The sequence below is a fragment of the Neolamprologus brichardi genome, chromosome 7, assembly GCF_056152115.1.
Source record: "Neolamprologus brichardi isolate AB-2024 chromosome 7, ASM5615211v1, whole genome shotgun sequence".
NCBI lineage: Eukaryota > Metazoa > Chordata > Actinopteri > Cichliformes > Cichlidae > Neolamprologus > Neolamprologus brichardi.
The window spans coordinates 47,316,207-47,336,014 of record NC_142110.1 but is presented as its reverse complement, the minus strand read 5'-3'; the positions used below and the strand labels follow the sequence as shown (position 1 = coordinate 47,336,014).

The 19,808-nt window shown below is 39.3% G+C and overlaps 1 protein-coding gene across 5 annotated transcripts; it reads left to right on the top strand.

Moving 5' to 3' along the window:
* The first annotated feature begins 444 nt into the window (after positions 1-444).
* On the top strand, positions 445-17,303 carry golga2 (golgin A2). Of its 5 annotated transcripts, XM_006788964.3 has the most exons (28): positions 445-520; positions 1,719-1,853; positions 3,565-3,633; positions 4,393-4,542; positions 4,875-4,921; positions 5,293-5,356; positions 5,880-5,939; positions 6,529-6,609; positions 7,183-7,221; positions 7,352-7,414; positions 7,762-7,855; positions 7,991-8,097; positions 8,281-8,339; positions 8,502-8,643; positions 8,809-8,898; positions 9,070-9,177; positions 9,329-9,416; positions 9,763-9,905; positions 10,093-10,311; positions 10,639-10,752; positions 10,867-11,091; positions 11,698-11,797; positions 12,138-12,229; positions 12,430-12,658; positions 12,823-12,984; positions 13,075-13,181; positions 13,442-13,634; positions 13,960-17,303. In XM_006788964.3, exons 1-28 carry the CDS (start codon positions 473-475, stop codon positions 14,223-14,225), a joined length of 3,294 nt encoding a protein of 1,097 aa, XP_006789027.1. In that variant the 5' UTR covers positions 445-472; the 3' UTR covers positions 14,226-17,303. The 5 variants fall into 5 exon arrangements, with proteins under 5 accessions (XP_006789027.1, XP_006789028.1, XP_006789030.1 ...); XM_006788965.3 differs by lacking the exon at positions 3,565-3,633; XM_006788967.3 differs by lacking the exon at positions 4,393-4,542.
* Positions 17,304-19,808: the final 2,505 nt, after the last annotated feature.

The following is a 19,808-nucleotide window of genomic DNA, read 5'->3' as shown; positions in this document are numbered from 1 at the left end:
CAGTACTACACTTCATTACATCCGTGGTAAATTTACATATAACAAAAAGAAATTGAAAGACAAAAGTAATTTTTCAAAATATATAATAAGATACGGTACATTTCTCTTTTTGTAATGAATGTAACCTTCAAAATAATAGACTATATTTATCTTAATTATAGAGAAACACAAATGTAAAGTAGCAACAACTACAGACAATGAGAGCAACTGACAACCACATAACAAAAATGTTAATACATGTTGTCGTAAACTCTGTCGAAAATAATACTTTATATATTATATATAACAAAAGAAAGAAAACATGTTTGAGGCTAATTTATGTGAGGTTGTAGGCTCACGGCCATAAGCGGTATAAAGATGTTTTATGCTATGATGAGGGCACAACTTGAGCTCTGCGCCACCTACTGGCTGAGACGCGTATGAGCGCCAAGCTGATGACGTGGATCGCTCAGTTGACCACCAGAGCAGCAGGATGGCCGACCAGAGTAGGCAAATAAAACTCGCTGCAGCTAAGAAAAAGGTAAAGTATTTTACAATCAACGCAGTTACATATCGCGGAAAGTGTAGTTCCTACTTTGTGTACACAAGTCTGTGTTGACTCTATTTTATTGTCTTTTCGTTATGTATATTTTTTACGGGGCAAGGGTGTTGTCATTACACGTCGCCCGAGTACTGCACTGTCGCTTGTCCGACCTCCTCCGCTCCTCTCGCGGCTCTGTTGCGTAGGAGAGACCGATGTTTTATCGGGGCCTCTGGTGATAGCATTAACTTTCCCAGATTATGTAGACTATTTTTAGTTAGTAGAGACACGCATAGTATCCCACGCTGTTTATTTACTCGCAGATTAACTTGCACCACTTGCTTGGCCGCTTTACTTGACTTTCCAGCTGACATTTAAATGTAGTTAAAGCCTAACGTGCTAACCCAGGCAAGTTAACGTTAGCAAGCTAGCTAACTAGCTGATGAATATATGGCTACGTGTGAGTCTAAGGAATGTCGCACAGCAGCCAGCTTTTTATGTTATCTGCAGAATTTAATTTCATAAGAAAATGTCTAACAAACGGTAGTTTTAAAACAAAGCACTCATTGAGCTTGTAAGCTACCCCTGCAGCACAGTTAGCTGGATGGACTGACGGGGGTGTTTTGACAGCTGACACCCCTCTTCCCTGTCCTGCTGTGTGCTTTGGCTTGGTGTCTTTTTCGGCTAGTCAGAAAGATGGCCTTATCAGATTCGAGAAGTCACTCCTCAGCATTTCTTGCTGGCCCACAAGCTTCACGAAGAAGTGGTCATGGTGACATGTCATTTTGCTGCTATTTAGCTTTACTGTTAAAAAAACAACAACCAGCAGTTCCCGTTAGACAGCTGTTAGAGCCCGCATAGAGCCTTCTGGCATGCTTTAACCGTCATATGCATATCATACGCAGGTTATCATTGTTTAGCACAATTTACTAACTTCATCCGTCTGAAGCCGGATCTTTCTGCTAGCTGGTGCATTGTTTTGGAATAGGAGCACTGAATTCGTATTTTATTGCCTCATTCATTCAGCTTGATACGACGCTCGAGGTGTTGAGTGTAATTTGTTTGAATTAATATGTATAGTTGGGGACAGTTGCAGAGTCCTGGTATTATCTGTGTAAGACGTGACAAAATAAACATATATTAGTAGACATTGTTCATCTGCACACGTTTATGGGTTTCTTCTCCATTTCCTACTCAGCTGAAGGAATTTCAACAGAAGAGCTCCCCTGCTAGTGTAGGAGGAGAAAAAGGAGGTGGAGCCAAGAAGAAGAGAAAGGTGAAGGGCTCCAGCCAACTTGATGCACCTTCACCAGACAGAAACTCTCCAGACAATGTAAGCGTAACAGTTTGCTTTATTGTTGTTGTCCTCTTTTTGTGCTTGATAGATGGTCATATGATGCTTTGTTCTTTGAAGCTGAAGGATGTTGTATTTGTGTGATTGGCTGAAGAGCATATATTGCTTTTTGCCAATTATCAGATCGGGTGGCTGATTTTCCATCTAGTTGGCATTTGCTTTACTTACACCTGTCAAATACACACACAGGGCCAGCAGAGTAGAAATATTTAGACCTCTTTGCGGCGCTGATGACAGACATGTTTACCTAAGAAGAGTGTTGCACATGAGACAGTGTTTTTTAAGCCCCTGACCACAACTTTGGCTTTTACATATAGCAATATGTAGCATAAGGTAAGAATTTCAAGAACTAATATATAATTTCATGAGAAAGTATAAAGTAGTCCTTGTTCTGCTGCACAGAACAGCAGAATTCCAGCTAGAACCTGGAGCAATCTGAGCATGATGAACTGGCTGACTACTATCACCAGCTGCAGTCCAAGCTGCTGTTGTAGCCAGTTTGGCTAGATAGGCAGCTGAATATATTCTGTTATTTGTCTCAAAACACTTACTATTTCCAATATCTTCAATACCACAATATATATGCTGATTTTTAATAACTTATCCAAAAAAGCAATGGTGTAACAACTTGCGTGCATATCAGAAACCCACTGTCCTCTACCCCTGTCAGTTTACACTTTATGTCATCTGATTGCTGAATGATAGCATTCAGGCTCACCAGCTTCTTGTTATAGAACATTTAATAGGAATAATCATAAAATTACACTGTTGTACTTGTTTGAGTAAAAAACATAATTAATGTGCTAACAAGACCATTGCTTTAATATTTGTTCTGGTGATTTTAAAAAAGTACTGGCACAAATTGTGTTCAGCAAGTAACACAATCACGTTCTTTGAGCTCACTTGACGGTCTACCAAGTTTTGGATTTTTTTAAGAACATTTTTTTGGTATTTAATGTCATTTTGATTACTAATGTGAAACACTGCTGTGGCCTGTTTTCAAAGCTCTCTAATCAAATTAAAAGTACCCATGAGAATATGTGTAGTACTTTCAGACAGCAGTTGCGCATGTGACGAGAGTCTGCTCAACGACATTTGACCTGCATTTGGATACATTCGTGAGACAGCTGTCACCCTGCTTCTTGCTATTAGCAGAAACTCCAGTCTGCAGCATGCTTTCATACACTTCACATATAAAACTGAGAGTTGCACTCAATACATTCAGTTGTTACCAGACAAAAGTTGCGTTTTGCTTTTGCCTTTCTATCCAAAAGCATGTTTCCTGTCTTGACTGCCCTCACATGCAACTTTTCCATCTCTGTTACACCCTCTCTTTTTTTTTCACCAGCCAATCAGCTAAATCTTAAACTTTGTTATCAGTGCAGTTATTGCAGTCAGACTATTTCATTCTGCTACTAATACGTTTGAAAAAAATAAATGCTGTGCTTTCCCCAAGCTGTTATTGTAATTGTTATTTAGTTTAAATTACTTTTTTTTCTTGTTAGTTGTTGTGGTTTTTAACAGAATAAAAGAGTCTGTACAAGTCCAGTCCACATTTACTGCCCTCTTGCATACTTCTAGACCTCCTCCTTGTAGAAATGGCTTCCCTGTGCTTGTTTGTTTACCACTCTGTTACTTTCTGAAATTTTTCTCTCCCTTTTCCAATCTCTTTCTCCTCCTTTTCCTGTAGTTTGACAGTTTTCTAAAAGCACTTAGTCAAAGCAATGGAATAGTCCTCCCTCATTATGGCAACTGTCAGGTGAGCTTCTGTCCCTGGCTTTTCTTTCTTTGTTTCCTCCTGATTGTTTTTAATTGTTCTCTGCACCCCTCTGTTGTTGATGTTTGGTGTTTAATATTTTACCCTGCTTCTCTATTCTTACCTTCCTTCTACTGCAATGTTTTCTTTATGTCATGTTGAGCTGGAAGCATGAAAAAGAATTGTCTATAAATTCCTGCCTGTTATTGGTTTTAAATATATATCAGTTTATCACAGCATTATTGGTGATCTTAAATTATATTGCATTGCTTTGAATAAATAGTTTCCAGATTCTTGCTAGTTGCACGTTTCTGATGTCAATATCCATGTGTCATCCTGGTGTGTGTGTCTCTTTATGTGGCAGATTATTGCTTGCACTGGATCAAAGCCACTGAAAACTGAAGCTTTATTTTGCCAAAACTGCATATAGCGTTAATATAGAATAGACATGCTGCAGATATTTCAGAGAGTCTACCATGGGTGGGATCAGTGGCAATGGGGCACCAGTAGAGGAACTTAATTTTCAGTGGGACATCTTAATTACTGCTAGAAAGGTGTTTCTATTCATTTTTTACAGTCTAATTTCTTCTTCTCAGCTTCTGTACTCATCTAGATGTAGAAATGATAAAGTTAACAGTAAAAGTTTGGATAGAACACTAGTCTGGTGATTTTTGTGCGTGTGTTGTGGTCTCTTTGCAGCTCAAACTGCTACTTCTCTACGTTTAAACCAGTGTGTGCATTTTTGTGTATGTGTCGCCTCAGACCTTCGCTGACGTGGAGGCCGTGAGGTCTTCAGCTCAGCTGCTGGAGGAGTCAAACAGCGAGCCTGATTACATCTCACCTTTGTCTAACCCTGCTAGCGCTAACACTGCTACTAACTCTGAGTCTGTCGATCACAACACTGACCTCCAGGTGTGTCTCTCCTATGTTTCTCTTTCCTTCTCAGTCTTGAAAAATATATTTTGTCCTGTCATTGTTGTACCACACTGGCCATAAAACTGCATTGTCATTCTAAGCATCAGTGTGAACAGTTCCTTTTTCATTTGCTGCATTTGTATTAATTTATACATGTTATAATAGGAACAAAAGTTTCAGCACAGGCCATTTATGTGACTTTTTTATTATTATTATTTTTTCTATTACACATATTCCTCTCTTTATCAAATGTGCTTACGGTCTCCCTTTTATCTATATTTGTCGCTTATGCTCTCTGTTTTCTGCTTTCAATTTTTGTCTCCCTGCAGGATTACCCTGATACCAACGGCAACGAGAATTCAATGGAGGAAAATAGGTGGGTTCTGTCATAGAATCGTGATTATATATCATGTATCGGTAATTAAAGAGAAGGGTATTGAAGGGGGACTGTTCTGAGCTATGACATGTTTACAGTTTGGAGACAATAGATTATTTTCAAGGGCAGGCACTTGCTGTAACATCCATGTTCTGAAAGCTTGGTATCCCACACATCATTACATAAAATATATGTGTGTTTTGAACTCATGGATTATTGTAATATATGTATCTTATAGAACGAATACAGCAAGCAACACTTTTTCCAGTATACCTTTTTTTTTTATGTAGCCGTGTGCTAGCTTATAAAGTAAAATGGTTCATGTAAGCTACTGAGTGTTTGTTGATGTGTGTGTCCATGTCATCCTGCAGACCGCTGTCTTCCACAGAGAGCCTGCGACAGCTCTCGCAGCAACTGAACGGCCTGGTCTCTGAGGTACACACACTTCTTTCATACAGAGTTCGGCTTTTAACAATAACACACCACCACTACCACCACTGATGTGGCGTTTTAATCAGGAAGCGTTGCGTCTATTCTGGGTAGGAATGCACTGAAAGCATTTTCAGTTTCGCCAGTCATTCCCAGTGGTCTGAAGCACACTGACAGCATCAATTGGTGCACTAAAATAGTTTGATAGATCTTCTTTTAACTTTAATTTTGTTAGGTCAAACCACAAACATTGCTTTTTCTTAGGTTTCTAAGACCGTTTCCAGTGAATTCTTGTCATGTTATTACTAAAGTGCTGTTTCCCATTGTGGTGAAGTAGATGTCCTACTGTGGATGACGAATCAGTTTTTTATCTGCAGTTCATCCACTATATTAAACACGTTTAAAGTTTCTCCTATGAATGGCAACAGAAACAGTGCCACAGATTCCCTGACAATGCTTATTTACCTTAAAACATCTGATATTTTCTGTGTGGGAAGCACATTAATGTCTGCCTCGATGTGTCTTTTAGTCATCTGCTGCATATGTGAATGGAGATGGCGCACCTCCTCTGAGTGAGCGAGAACTGGAGGTAAGAAGAAGAAACTTTTTTTTTGTTGAGTTTTTGACATTTCAAGCCTGAATTACAAGTCACTTAACTCATACAGTAGTATCCAAAAGCCATGCAAGTGGAACAAATGAGTTTCCAAGATTAATGAAGGTATTCTAATATTAACCCCCCCCCCCCCCCCCCCCCCATTTGTTTATATAACTGGTAAGTCATCTTTATGGTGAGGAGTATAGTAGAAGTTCAGATATCCAGCAATATTGTTGCAGAGACTTTGTATGAAGGAGCACGTCTTACAAATGGCACTTTAATAGGTTTGTATGAATGCTCCTCTCCTTCTCAACTGGCTCCATTTATCAGTTTAATAGTCATCACATGTTTTATTTAATTATTTGATCCACTTCTCATTATTAGTAGAACATATGCACTACATGTCATGGTGCTATTTTTGCCTCCATGTTAATAATTCACATTTAAATTTTCTCCTCCTCCTCCCCCCATGTGTTCTTTGTTTGACTTTTGCCACTGCACTTTATTCCTCTCTTTTGTTTTCTTTTTCTTTTCTTTTTTCCTTTTCCCTTTTCTTACCCGGATGCATGTGTGCACGTGATAGAGTCGAAACCAGGAGCTGGCAGCCGCCCTGGAATCCAGCAACCTAACAAACTCTCAGCTCACTACCAAGCTAGACCAGCTGGTAAGAAGCTGTGTGTATGCATAATCATGTGCACATCTTTGTGTGATTGCAGTAACATTCGTCTCCCTCTGCCCCTAATCACTCTTATCAGTGCATGCATTTTAATGCATTCTTCATGTCATCTTGAGTAACCATAACCTTTAAAAAGAATTATGGTTGGCATGGTTTTAGTGGTATTTATTTTTTGTTTGTTTTGTTTTTGTTAGCTTAACTAAAATGTCTTCAGAGAATTAACAACGGCAGCATGATTGGTCCTTTCTGTGCACCTTTTGACCAGAGCAGTCATAACCTGATAGTAGATGCAGGCTTGTATGGCATTTTGAGTTTAGCAATCTAACCAGAGCTCCAAGCTTTAAAACCACATGAAAGATTAACAAAACATTAATAACAGAATAGGTTTACTATTTTAGTGCTCGGTGCTATTATTGTCCTGTCTGGCATGAACATGGGGTCTGTGCCAGAATTTTGGTTATGTTTTATAGGCTAACACTGTGTAGCACTGCTGTGATGATTAAAAGTGTGTATATAAAAGACTTTTCCCCAACTTAAATATATATCCTGTTGGTCTGGCAGACACAGCAATCTCAGGAGCTTACAGATCAGCTACAAAAGGTATTTTTGTTCTCCTCTTTTCATACTCTCTTTTTACCTTCTATTTGTATCTGTGTAATTCTTTATTTTCTTTGTTATTGTAATGTTTTGCTCTTTGTTATTAATCAACTTTATTATTTTCTTTCTTCAGGAGCGAAAAGAATTTGAACAGAGATTTTCAAAAGAGCAGGGCGCCATGCGGGAGCAATTACAGGTACATTCACTTACCCAAATGCATAAATTTAATTTGTCCTATGGAGCAACTTTATTTGTCACTTAATAGCGTCATTGTATTACAGTGTGATGTGGCAGTGCATAATGTCAGAGTGCACTGAGTTGCACTTGTATAAAATGTTATCCAACAACATACACTGCCCTTTTTAACACTTCCTATATTGTTAACTAACTCTGACAAGAGTAAATAATCTACTGTGTGTAAATACTCTGAGAAATTAGAATTTTCTGTATGTTTCATTAATCAGGTCTTGTTAGTGAAGTCAGCTGACTTTATCTAGTCTTATATGAAGAATGGTGCTCTTTGTTCGTATGTCCTCTTCCAAGGTTCATATCCAGACCATTGGCATACTAGTAGCTGAGAAATCGGAGCTACAAACAGCACTACAATACACACAACAGGCTGCACGGCAGAAAGCAGGTGTGTGTGTGTGTGTTTGGGGGGATGGGATTTTATTTTTTTAAATAATAAACTTGGCAATGGCTTATCGCTGCAGCAGTTAACGGTGTGTATGTGTGTGCCTCTTTCTCCTTGTGTGTGTGCATGCATGTTAAGCTGAGGCAGAGGAGCTGAATAACCGTCTGCAATCAACAAAGCAGAGAGTGTCAGAACTTGAAAGAACTCTCTCTTCTGTCTCATTGCAGCAGAAACAGTTTGAAAAGGTAACAGCCAATCCAGCAATCACTTGCATATGAGTAATGCAAATGCAAATAAATGAACTTGTAAGGAAGGCAGTGTTACCTATTTTAGCTGATCGCACGAATTGTCTGTGCGGTTGTTTTTAATAGGTTTCTATGATGTTTTTGTCTTGCTGAGTCTTTATTTTTTTTATTTTTTGTCCTCAGCACAACAAAGAGCTTGAAAAGGAAAGAGACAATCTGAGATTGGAGGTGTTTAGACTAAAGTAAGTCATTTTACCCTGACTTTCCTGAGGATATTTTTTATATGGTCTTTGTATTTTGAATGCTTTGATTCTTTGTAATGGAAGAGTTGGCTTGAACAGGTTTCCCAAGTCTTGTCTGGATATGGCGAGTTTAAAATAAACACTGAATTTGTTTGTTCACAGCAATTTGAGTGAGGAGTCGAAGCAGCAGAGCTCGGAGCTGTCAGAGCAGATAAAACTGAGCACACAAGAAAATGCCGCAATGAAGTTGGAGGTAGAAGATCTTCGCAAGAGGCTCGAGATAACTGACCTCATGTTACAGCAGGTGTGTTGAATTCCAGGAAAACACCGTTCATTCACATATGAATTCATCTTTCTCCTACCACATGCTGGAAGTAGTGGAACAACTCCAGAGTCAATGTCTAGGAGGCCAGTATTTGAATATTGGATGGCTGACAGTAATTCTAGTTTTCCTACTAATTTCTTCCAGTGTTCAAGTCAGTCAGATCCTACCAGTGCCAGCCAGCAGGTTCAGTTACTGCTGGAAGAGAAGCAGCAGCTGGAGGCGCATAATCACCAGGTTTACATGGACCTTTGTCTTATCATTGGCTTCTGTGTTTGACTGCTAGCTGCTGTCTGTGTTAATATTAAATATCTTTTGTACATATTCCATTACTGATTAAGTAATATAGAAAAGTTAAAAAAAGAAGACTTAATTATATTTTTTTTATTTACATTTGTGATGATGTAGCTTGTGGAGTCCATTACCCAGCTGAAGACAGAGAGGGATTGTTATGCAGTGCAGATCCAGGAAGAAGGTCGTGTGTGGAAGGACAAAACTGAACAACTGCTAACACAGGTACAGTAACATCAGCATGGCTTATGGTTTCACTATAGCTTTGAGTAAAGAGTGAAAATGGTAGTGCTGCTTCTTTTGTGTGTGTGTGTGTTTTGTTTTTTTTTGTTTGTTTGTTGGTTGTTGTTTTTTTAATTTATCTGTGTGTGTCAAGGTTTCTCTGGTGGCAGAAGAGAGGGATAGAAACATCAACCGGGTGCAAGAACTGGAGGCCAGCATTGCAGAGTTAAGAAATGCTGCAGGTGAGTAGTGCACACAACCCTCATCTAGTGCCTCTTCCTTTTCCTCATTAGTTTTCATCTCTTGTTAATGTGGCAAAGATCAAGAAACACAAAAGTCAGAAGGAGAGCAGATGGGGCTGCAGTAAGTGATCTGCAGTTTCAGGATTAAAATTAGCCCCATTGTGTGTTTATTGTCAGGTCTTCCTGCTTATAACCTTGTAAAATATTATTTTAATGTTTAGTTTAGCATATATGTTAAAAGCATATCAATTATAGCATTCAAAATACTGGCCATATGTGACACAGCTGCAGTATTTGTGTTTAGTAGAATTAGAAATCTTGCTAAATGGTGTTTTTTCTCTTCTAGCGTTATTATCCCAGGAGAGAGAAGCTCAGCATGGCACAGAGCCTCAGTCCTCAGGACCATCAGAAAATGAAGTGGCTTTGCAGGAGGCCGTTAATGCCCTACAACAAGAGAAAGATGCCATTACGTCACAGTATCAGGCACAGGTGTGCTTCACATTGTTTTCTCCAAACCCATTTTAAAGGGTTAATGTGACTCATATATAGTTTCATATACACTTAAAAGAAGCACATATTGATTTTTCCCTTTCTGGATGTTTCAAAGAGAGTTGGTGCTTTCATTGCACCTCTTACATTTGAAGTGTGTTAATCATCCTCTGTAATACTTCCACAGCTGAGGGACAACGAGCAGCTGAGCCGTATGTGTGCAGAGCAGGAGTCGCGTCTGGGGGAGCTGGAGCGTCAGGTGGAGAGCCAAACCCAGGAGGCTGAGGACCGCCGACGCATGTTAGAGGATGTTCAGTCAGACAAGGCCACTATTAGCCGTGCTCTCACCCAGAACCGAACACTGAAGGACCAGCTGGCTGAGCTACAGAACGGTTTTGTCAAACTGGTGAGGCTGAAAATCTTACTATCTGTTTAATTTTAGATGACACCCTTAGTTACTATAACTACTTACTTACTTAACTACTACTTACTATTACTATAACTGCCTTATTTTTGCACCACAGTGCTCAGAATTCTACTTTTTCTGCTGGTCTTTAATTTCATAATTTCCTTTTTTCTCTTTGAATTTATGCTCTCATAATCTGTTTTGGGGTTTTTTTTTGTTTGTTTGTTTGAAACACAGCTGTGTTTTGTTAAGTATCTGACTGACCTCAGTGGTGCTTGACACGTCTGTCTTTAAACCAAAATTCCTGTTACTCCTTCATTCTAACAGACGAATGAGAACATGGAGTTGACTACAGCCATCCAATCAGAACAACATGTGAAAAAGGAGCTTGCACGCAGAATGGGTGAATTGCAAGAGGAGTTGCACAACGTCAAGGAGCAGGTGAGGTCACGCACAGCACTCCCCTAAAGCAAACACAGATGAAAAGTCAGCTGAATATGTACTCACTTGCTGTTTGTCTTCATGCTTTGTCCTCTTCTATTTTCTTGCCTCCAGCTTGAGCTGAAATGTACAGAAGCTCAGGGTCTGATGGAGCAGAGGGATCAGGTAGCGGCACATCTCCAGCAGTACTGTGCTGGCTACCAGGCCCTGGTCTCAGAGAGGGAACAACTTCACCAACAGTATCTGCAGCAGAGTCAGCTAATGGACCGACTACAGCACGATGAAAGCAATGGTCGTGCACAGCTGGAGATGAGTCACAATCAGCTTAAACAAGCCCATGTATGTATATAAGACCTTTTTAATATATACATCTGTGACCAGTCTGTGTAGATGGTTTTGTGATTTTAGAATTCAGTACAATAATACATTACAATATAGAACATAAAGTATGTTCATATTCATCCTGTCAGCTGAACTGCTGTGGTAAATCTGTCAGGCCTGATAGTTCTGAGGGGGATTAGTGCAGCTTTGAGCTGTACTAATGATTATTGGGACACTTTGCAGCAGTTCGCTTGGCCATCGTGTTTAATGCTTCAGGGTGTTGCTCCTTCTCGGGTTTCCTAACTTAATGGATTCAGCACTTAAGTTAGGCCCATTCTGTTGCCTCTGTACATGCCATTAGAGAGAAGGTGGAGTGGAAAGGCAGAGCTGGTATTAGTGTTTTTATACTGCAGAAAATACGTATTGAAATGATTTCAGATTAAGGTATTTTTATGGATAGAAAAATTGATAATTTTGACATGACTGTTTTAATATGATCTAATCTATACTGGCCGTCTTCAAGGAAAACTGCAGTCTGCGGTTTTTATTGTATATTAATAGTTTTTCCTTAACACCCTCAAAAAACACACTCTAATTGTTTTCCGTTACTGTTTCTTCCTGCAGGAGCATCTGGAACAGTTAGTCAGAGACAATGAGCAGCTGAAAGCTGAGGTGAAAGAGCTGCTCAACAGCTCTGCTCTTATGACATCACCCAGAGACCAAGGTAAACTCTCTGTTACTGACATGTTTGCACTTTCTGCCTCGTTTTTCCTTTGAGAGATTTCCTGCAATTTAAAAATAATTATCTCTAAAGTTATAATAGTATAGTGGCTTTATCCTGTGTCTTTTTAAATAACAGTGTCACAATTTCTTGATTTGAAGCAGATAATATGTTGTTAGGGCAGAAACTGCAGTTTAAGGCTAATCTGTTCAAAATGAAGAAGTGCAGTTTTTTTTGTGTACTAGCAACAAAAACAGAAAGCATTAAGTGCTGCTGCACCATGTGTTTTATTAGTGTGATAGGTTTTTAAGGAATTAAAAAACAGTTGTACATGTCATTTTAGGAGATGGAGTGGAAAGCCAGTCCCTGCAAGAAAGTCCAACAAAGTCTTCCCCCATAGTTATTCCAGAGGATTTTGAGAGCCAGAAAGAGATGGTAAAGAGATGTTTCCAGCTCATGCAAATGTTCTGTTTTTCTTTCATTTACAGTCTTTTTATTTTTTTAATATTACATCTTAGTCTAAAGTTCATATTTTTATGTCCAGTGCCATTTTATAGTGAATTATATGGTTTAATTTTATGGCATGAAACAAAAGTATGACCTTACCCTCATTTCTATTTCGTGTTGCCTTGCAGGAGGATTTTATTCGTGGAGCTCTGGCTCAGCTGGAGGCAGAGAGGGACGAGGCCAGAAGGCAACTGGAGGAGGAGCGCAGGCTTCACATAGCAGCCCGGCACCAGGCCAGCGTCACCCTCAGTCTGGAGCAGCAGCGCCACAGCCAAACACCTGTTAATGACCACGAGCACGGTCACGGTCACAGTCACGGTCAACACAGTCACTGTGAACACAGCCATGAGCATTCAGGTCAGAAGCATTTGTGTTTGTGCAATCTTGCAGATCTTTCTACAACTAAAAGACTTAAATTCTCTGGAGAGTAACAAGTGTGTGTGCCAGTTTACTCTTTTACTCTTGTTTATTTTCGTGCCATGTAAACAATTTTTCTCCCCTTTCTGTTATTGCTTGAACAGAAGGAGGAGTGCCGGTGGAAGTTCATCAGGCCCTGCAAGCTGCAATGGAGAAGCTGCAGCAGCGTTTCACATCCCTAATGCAAGAGAAAGCAGACCTGAAGGAGAGGGTGGAGGAACTGGAGCACCGCTGCATCCAGCTGTCTGGAGAGACTGACACAATAGGTGAGTGTTTTATAGGTTGTTGTTCTTAGTCCTGTTTCATATGTAATCATTTGGTCCTCATATTCATTTCTGTTATGTATATTTTTCCAGGCGAGTATATCGCTCTGTACCAGAGTCAGCGGGCTATTATGAAACAGAAGCATCAAGAGAAAGAGCAATACATCAGCATGTTGGCCCAAGACAAAGAGGAGATGAAGGTACTGATGTATTTTAATGCAGAAGGAATGTCACAGTAATAACTTTTATGCAATATTAATGAAAACAAAAGACATGACATGACGAAATATGCAGGTGCCTAGGTTTTTGAAGATTGTTTGCACAGACAAAAGTCTTTCTTCCTAAGAACCCTTTTCTCTCTCACATCTTAAAGTTTCACCGGGTCATTACTAAAAAGGTGTGCCATACTTAACATGATTGTTGTCCTTTGTGTCCACTATTTATCCCTTCTGCCCGATAGGCAAAGCTGGCTGAGCTGCAGGATCTTGTGATGAGGCTGGTAGCTGAGAGGAATGACTGGTACAACCGCTACACTGGAGCTGTAGCCGGCATGGGCACAGTAAACCCTGACCTGCTTCCTGTTGGACAGGAACACACTCACCCAGACCACCAAGCACACACGCACACAGAGCTTGATGCGGCCACTGGAGCAGGTAAGCAAAACCAGTTATGCTAATCATGATTGTTTTATAGCAGGTGGATTTTAAAGACCAAATATAAACATACCCACACTTCCACACAACCCCACAGGTAGGTTAGTTTGATCCTGTCTATTGTGTTGGGATATTTGTGTGTACAGTGAAGCTTATTTTAAACTCATAGTCCTGGAAGACTTTATCCACTGATGTGCGAGTCTGAAAGGCAGAAAGAGTGGTCCTTTAGCGCTTCAACTGTTCTGCCTCTTTTTTCAAAATATATTTTAATTCATATTTCCAATAACATCACTGTTCTGTACCTTTTTTTTCTCTGCTGCATAAGCTATGGAAGACATCCCTCTGTCAGAACCTGCCGCCGGTCTGGAAGCTTCCTCATCCCAGATGCTGTTGACTGGATCTGGCCAATCTGACTCCAAGCCCCTGGTGCCTAAAGAGGACGCCACAGCCCAGCAAATCATGCAGCTGCTTCAGGAGATCCAGAACCCTCAAGGAGCTCAAAGATCACCCCCTTTTCTGGGAGAAAACCCCTGCATCCCCTTCTTTTACCGGCCTGACGAACAGGACGAAGTAAAGATCCTGGTGGTGTGAGATGTGGGTGTGACTGCGTAGGTGTGTGTGTGTGTAAACATGAGAAATGTTGGACTTGTGTTGAAGTGTGGGAAATATTAAATCCTACAGTTTACCACATCTGTAGCTTACTGATGATCTTCTCAAACACTTCATAATATTGGAAACCTTACGTGACTGGTCGAAGATGCACGAATGTCTTTGACCCAGTTACATTAAAACACCCGCCCACGTTCCGCGTGTCAGCACTACTGTGTGTGAGGCTTAATTGAGAGGATTTTGTATTTGCTGTTTGTTTTTATGTTATTGTTTGTCCCTGATGCTTTTCCAGCGAGGAAGTGGTCAGTATTCCTAAATGCAATCTGATTTTTTTTTCCACCTCAGTTTTGAATTCCCATCTCACACATATGTGCAATAAATGGGGCCGTATATCCTGTCCCCTCGCTGATAGAGTACTGAAAGAGCTGTCAAGTATTAACAGCCTGTTTGTGTGCAACTTTATTCAAGTGCAAATGTCAGTTTAAATCCACTGTACACATGCCAAAAAACAAAACAAAAAGAGAGAGAGAGAGAGCATCACGTTTGAATGTAATAACCTCAATATTAACCTGTATGTGTGTTTAATGTGAAGTGAGGAGAGGGGATGCAGAAAGAGCATATCAGGTTGGGTAACTAATGAGTGTGGAGTGAGATGTAAGGTGAAGTTAAGTGAGTGAAAGGGGTTTAGTGCACATAAAAGCTTTTAAACTGTAGGTGGTGTTCAGTTTTGAAGTCAAGAGCTCGCTACGTTACATAATTCAGGAAGATGGATGTTGCTGATTGGTACTGTTCTTTTTCCTCCAGACACTGAAAATAAGTCATGTTTGTACATTGTAAAATGTTAGTATTTGTGATTTTTTTTTTTTTTCTTCTTATGTTTTGTCCTGTTAGACTGAAAAGGCATCACCTTTATAGGGTATAGGGAATAGATGGAGTTTAGAGACCCGTGAAGTTAAGCAGTTACTCAGTTATAAAGGCAGTGAAGTCATTTTCTCCTAACTGTCGTGTGGATAAAGTAAATGTAAACATAAATATTAGTGGTTGGGGTGCTGTGCTGCTGCTGACTGCTTTTCACATTTGCAGTTATTGCAATTTCTGGGGAAGTTGCTTATAGTTTAATGTCTATACCTGCAGCTACACATCATCTTTTTTCCTCAAATCAGGTAATCTGGTGCTCTGGGGTATTTGGCTGACCTCATCACAGACTCTGTCACTCATGTCTCATTTCATCTTATCCCTAACCACGCCTTTGCTGTCTCGGGGTCTTTAAGTTTCCAAACAAATCGACACTAAAAACACGAGCCTGTTCTTCTCTGTTACATTTACGTGTAGTTCTACATATCAATGACGAATTGATGCACATCTTTAACAACTGGACTGTGTGAGCATGCGTATGTGGAGGCTGTACGTGTGAAATCCAAACTGTTTTCCTCCTCAGCCAAAATTGCGTCTGTTGTGCTTTGTTTGGTTTGTTTTGGGGTTTTTTTTTGTGGGGGTTGTTTTGTTTTTGTTTGTTTTTTTTGTTTTTTTTGTAGAGTTCTATCAGATTATATAAGTATGATTGCACTAAAACTGTACATAGCTTCTCGTTTATCCCACCTCTGCTCCGGCTGCTGGTCGGACAGATGTGTTTCTAACATGGCTTCTTTGAAGAGAGAGGATCCTATGAAGCTTCATGCCACACGCTGAGGATTCTGCTAAATTGAGTGTTGATGGAGGTGTGATGAGACACAGTCTAGCCAGATTAAACGAATGAGATAGTAAATTATTTCTGCAGGTAAGGGACCATTTAGATTTTGAGAAAAGAAATTCCTCTTTTTAAAAATTAGGAATAAAGTAAGACTGATTTGTTATAGCTGGTAGTTGTATTGGCTACAAAACACTTGAATAAATCTCCTTTGGGCATTAAAAGTCAAGACATTGGGGAAAACTCCCAACATCAGGGCTGAAATTCAAGTTTCTCTGTCTAGCTTTAAGAGAGATTGGAGACTATATTGATTGAATTGTGAAATTGCATCCCTTTATAATTAATAATTCAAATTACCACAGCTGATTTTTTTCCCTTTCTTTCACTTAGACCAAATTTAGGCAACTTCTGCTTTTTGTGTGTCTTTTTTACTTTTAATGTGCAAGATAAGGGATCACTGCAAGGTCATATCCAAAAAATGAATTCATTGAGACTACTTTGGCAAAAGTTTTTACACATACATGTTTGTCTCTGAATTTTGAGATCTTCTTTCTTGTGCTTTAAAGGGCATGTACATTAAATTATTAGTCGCACACTTGATTTATTGGGCAGAAAGCAGTTTGGTATTTTAGGTATATTATACAACGGCAGATGGGACTGTCGTAGTTGTATGTACTCAGTGTTGGTTTCTTTACAGAGAAAGTAAACGGCACCTTGTCTAAACCTCTGCACTTTGCCATAAAAAGGTGTTTTTGAGTAAAATTACTCCATCATTCTTCCCTGCTTCTTAGCAATCAGTCCCTTTTTTTTCTTTTCTTTTTTCTTTTAGCAAAGGGTAAGACCAAGAGATAAATCTACATCAGGTGTTTGGGGATTTTCTGGGGCTTGTAAAATAATAACAGCTGTGTGGATTTCTGAAGTTTTCTAATTCCCTTTCAAATGCGTGATTGAAACATGGCAATGAGGAAGAATTTCTTGTCTCTACTGTATAAGAGGTGGTGTATATACTGTACCTGTGTAACATATTGTATATTCATTATGCCTGGTGTATGGGGGGGAAGCTGCTCTGCAGTATTTACTGGCAGCTTGTATTGTATGCGTGCTAGTCCAGAGTCGGGGGTTTGGGGGTCACTGACTGGCTGTGATTCAGTACAAAGATTGACAAAGAGAAAATATTTTATTTATTTGAAAAATAAGTTAGCATCTCAACTAATCAGTTTTAATGTAAATTCGAAGTGACTGTAAGATGAAAATGAAGGATCGTTGAGAGAACTGATTTGTATGAGTGCTGCTTCTGACAGAATCTTTCTGATTTTTTTTTCCCCTTGAGTAATATTTCTCCCCTTCTCCTGAATAAAGCTGATTGAAAAACGGTTTGTCTTGATTTCTTTTTTTTTTTTTTTAAAAGAAAACTCCACTTACAGAAACTACAACCTGCTGCCATCATAATAGGATAAGTATCATCATCACTAATAACAGCTACTGTTTCTCTGTGCTTTTATGATTCTGTTGAGCTTTCAACCACAATACCAGGACCCTATTGGTGAAACCGCTAAATTGGCTTCTTATGGAAGTTTGTTTCTGCTACTGGAAAAAATGTTATATTTTGAAATTTCGAGAGCATGAAAATCGATGTCAGACAAAGTTAATTGAATGTACTTGAGGCCGACACGTACATCTAGAAGCATATATGATATCTCTAACCTATAATAAATGCTTTTACTAATGAAGTAATGATTAATACGTGAATGTCTGCAGCCTGACTCAGTCTTAATGGATGTCTGAGCCTGGCTGGTGGAGGGTTCAGCTTCTATGGAAAGACTGCTGTTTAGATGAACAGAGCTGCAGTAGGGTGGGAACTAAACACACGACTATACACTTCATAAAAATATTCTCATTTGGATTCTTTCCTTCTTTCGATCTCTAAAAGGTTAGAAATGAAGAAGGAACTGATCTTATGTGAGGTCCTGGATTGTGTCTGGATGGAGGTTGCAGGCTACACTATAGTGACGCCTGGTGGTGGTGCTTGAGTTGGACATATAGACATACAATTACAGTTTTTTTACAGACGCTAGGACACATTTCTCAATACTTAGGTCACTTTTGCAAAACTCTTCACACAATTCTCCTAACTGACCTTCAGCTTGGCAAAGCAGTTCATTTCACATTCAAAATGCACTACAACTACCAAAACACTTTATTCAGGTCTCAAATAAACTCATTCTTCCAGAACACTAGCAAAGGTTGACAACCGACAAACACACTTTGTCACCCACAAAACAATGACCTAAAAAACACTAACAACATGTAGCATTACACAGTGTTTTCTTGTGTAAAACAAGGACACATCTCTGTTTATAATTTCAATATATGTTACTGGAATGAATCAGACATCATGCAGAATTCGTTAATATTTGTTTATGTTTTTTCATTTTTTTGCACTAAGTAATCCCAAAATACAAGAATTTGTATACACACCATCCACTGATACACATACAATAGTAATGCTAATCTACTCGGTCTTCTCCATTTGGCCACAGGTTCTCATCCACATCACATCTTATGTCATCTAGGGCTCGCCCCCTCCCAGCCACTTCTCCATTTCTGGCTGGGTCCATGTTTACATCACAAAACAAACCTATTCAGCAGTTGTCTCCTTTTGTAATGAAATTGAAGGAGTAACACCTGTGTAGATGTTCATCTACAATGAGAATCAGCTGTGGCTGGTTAAACTGCATTTTTAGATTTAAAATATGTTTCAATAAAATATTGCTGTTGAATTTTGCTGTCTTATTCAGTTTTGCATTATGTTATTGTTTTGACCATAAGTTTAACAGTTTTGAAAACAGTATGTAAGTACATGCAAAATGTCCTGTTCGTACAAAGATTTTTGGCAGTTGTTGTGTCTGAGTGAGAAAATAATTCATGAAATTTGAGAGATGTAGTCATTGAATGCATTTTGTGCCAAAACAATGATAACTGATCCTCAGTTTAGCCCACATAGACTTCTGTTGTGCTCACTGTGTGAGGAGTTTTGCAAAAGTGACCTAAGTATTGAGAAATGTGTCCTAGCGTCTGTAAAAAACTGTAATAACAGGCACTGAAAACAGCAGTTGCAACGGGATGGGGAATATCCCCTGAGCAACTATTGCTTATGTCTCCTTCCTCTGCTTCTTTTACTGCAATAGATGCTTGACGTCTGAGCATTGAGTAGACAACCACTTTATTTATGAAATTCTGATCTGGTTTAACCAAAATAATAGACAACAACGATTGCACATCTTACTGGTGTTTTTCAGCTAAAATATCATTTCACATGAAACTCACACTGATGTCATCAAGCTCATCCTGCGCTTCACAAAGAATCTGTCCCTCACTCACTTTTATCTCCTCTCTTTTCCCTGATCTCCTGATGGGACAACGATCAGAGCAGATGGTTGTCCCTTCCTGCTGGAGGTTTCTTCCTGTCAAAAGGGAGTTCTTTCTTCTCGCTGTTTCCAAGTTCTCACTCATCAGGGACTATCTGATTCTCTCTACTACATAGGGTTATATATAAAGCATCTTATAAGAACTGTGGCTGTGAACTGGCATTATACACATCCATCAGCTCTCTTAACTGCTTATCTATTTCAGTGCTGGATCCCATCCTAGTTGATTTTACCGTTTCTTGAAATAAACACATTCTATAAAATAAATAAATGCAAACTGATCAAAAGAATGTGATGATTTCAAACGGGTAAAAAGACCCAAATGCAGACTTCAGAGTTGAAAGACATTTTATTAACCAGCCTTACAGTTTTGTACCAATTTAACTGCAAGGCTGGAGGAGTGGGTAGGCAGGTTACAAAGTTAAAAGTCCAAATCCCATTTGGTCCAAA

Bases quoted from the DNA above. Each gene is read 5' to 3' on its own strand.
- golga2 (XM_006788964.3), top strand. From the start codon at position 473: ATGGCCGACCAGAGTAGGCAAATAAAACTCGCTGCAGCTAAGAAAAAG. The intron at 4,543-4,874 runs GTGTGTCTCTCC...GTCTCCCTGCAG, and splicing joins ATCACAACACTGACCTCCAG to GATTACCCTGATACCAACGG. The intron at 5,357-5,879 runs GTACACACACTT...TGTGTCTTTTAG, and splicing joins TGAACGGCCTGGTCTCTGAG to TCATCTGCTGCATATGTGAA.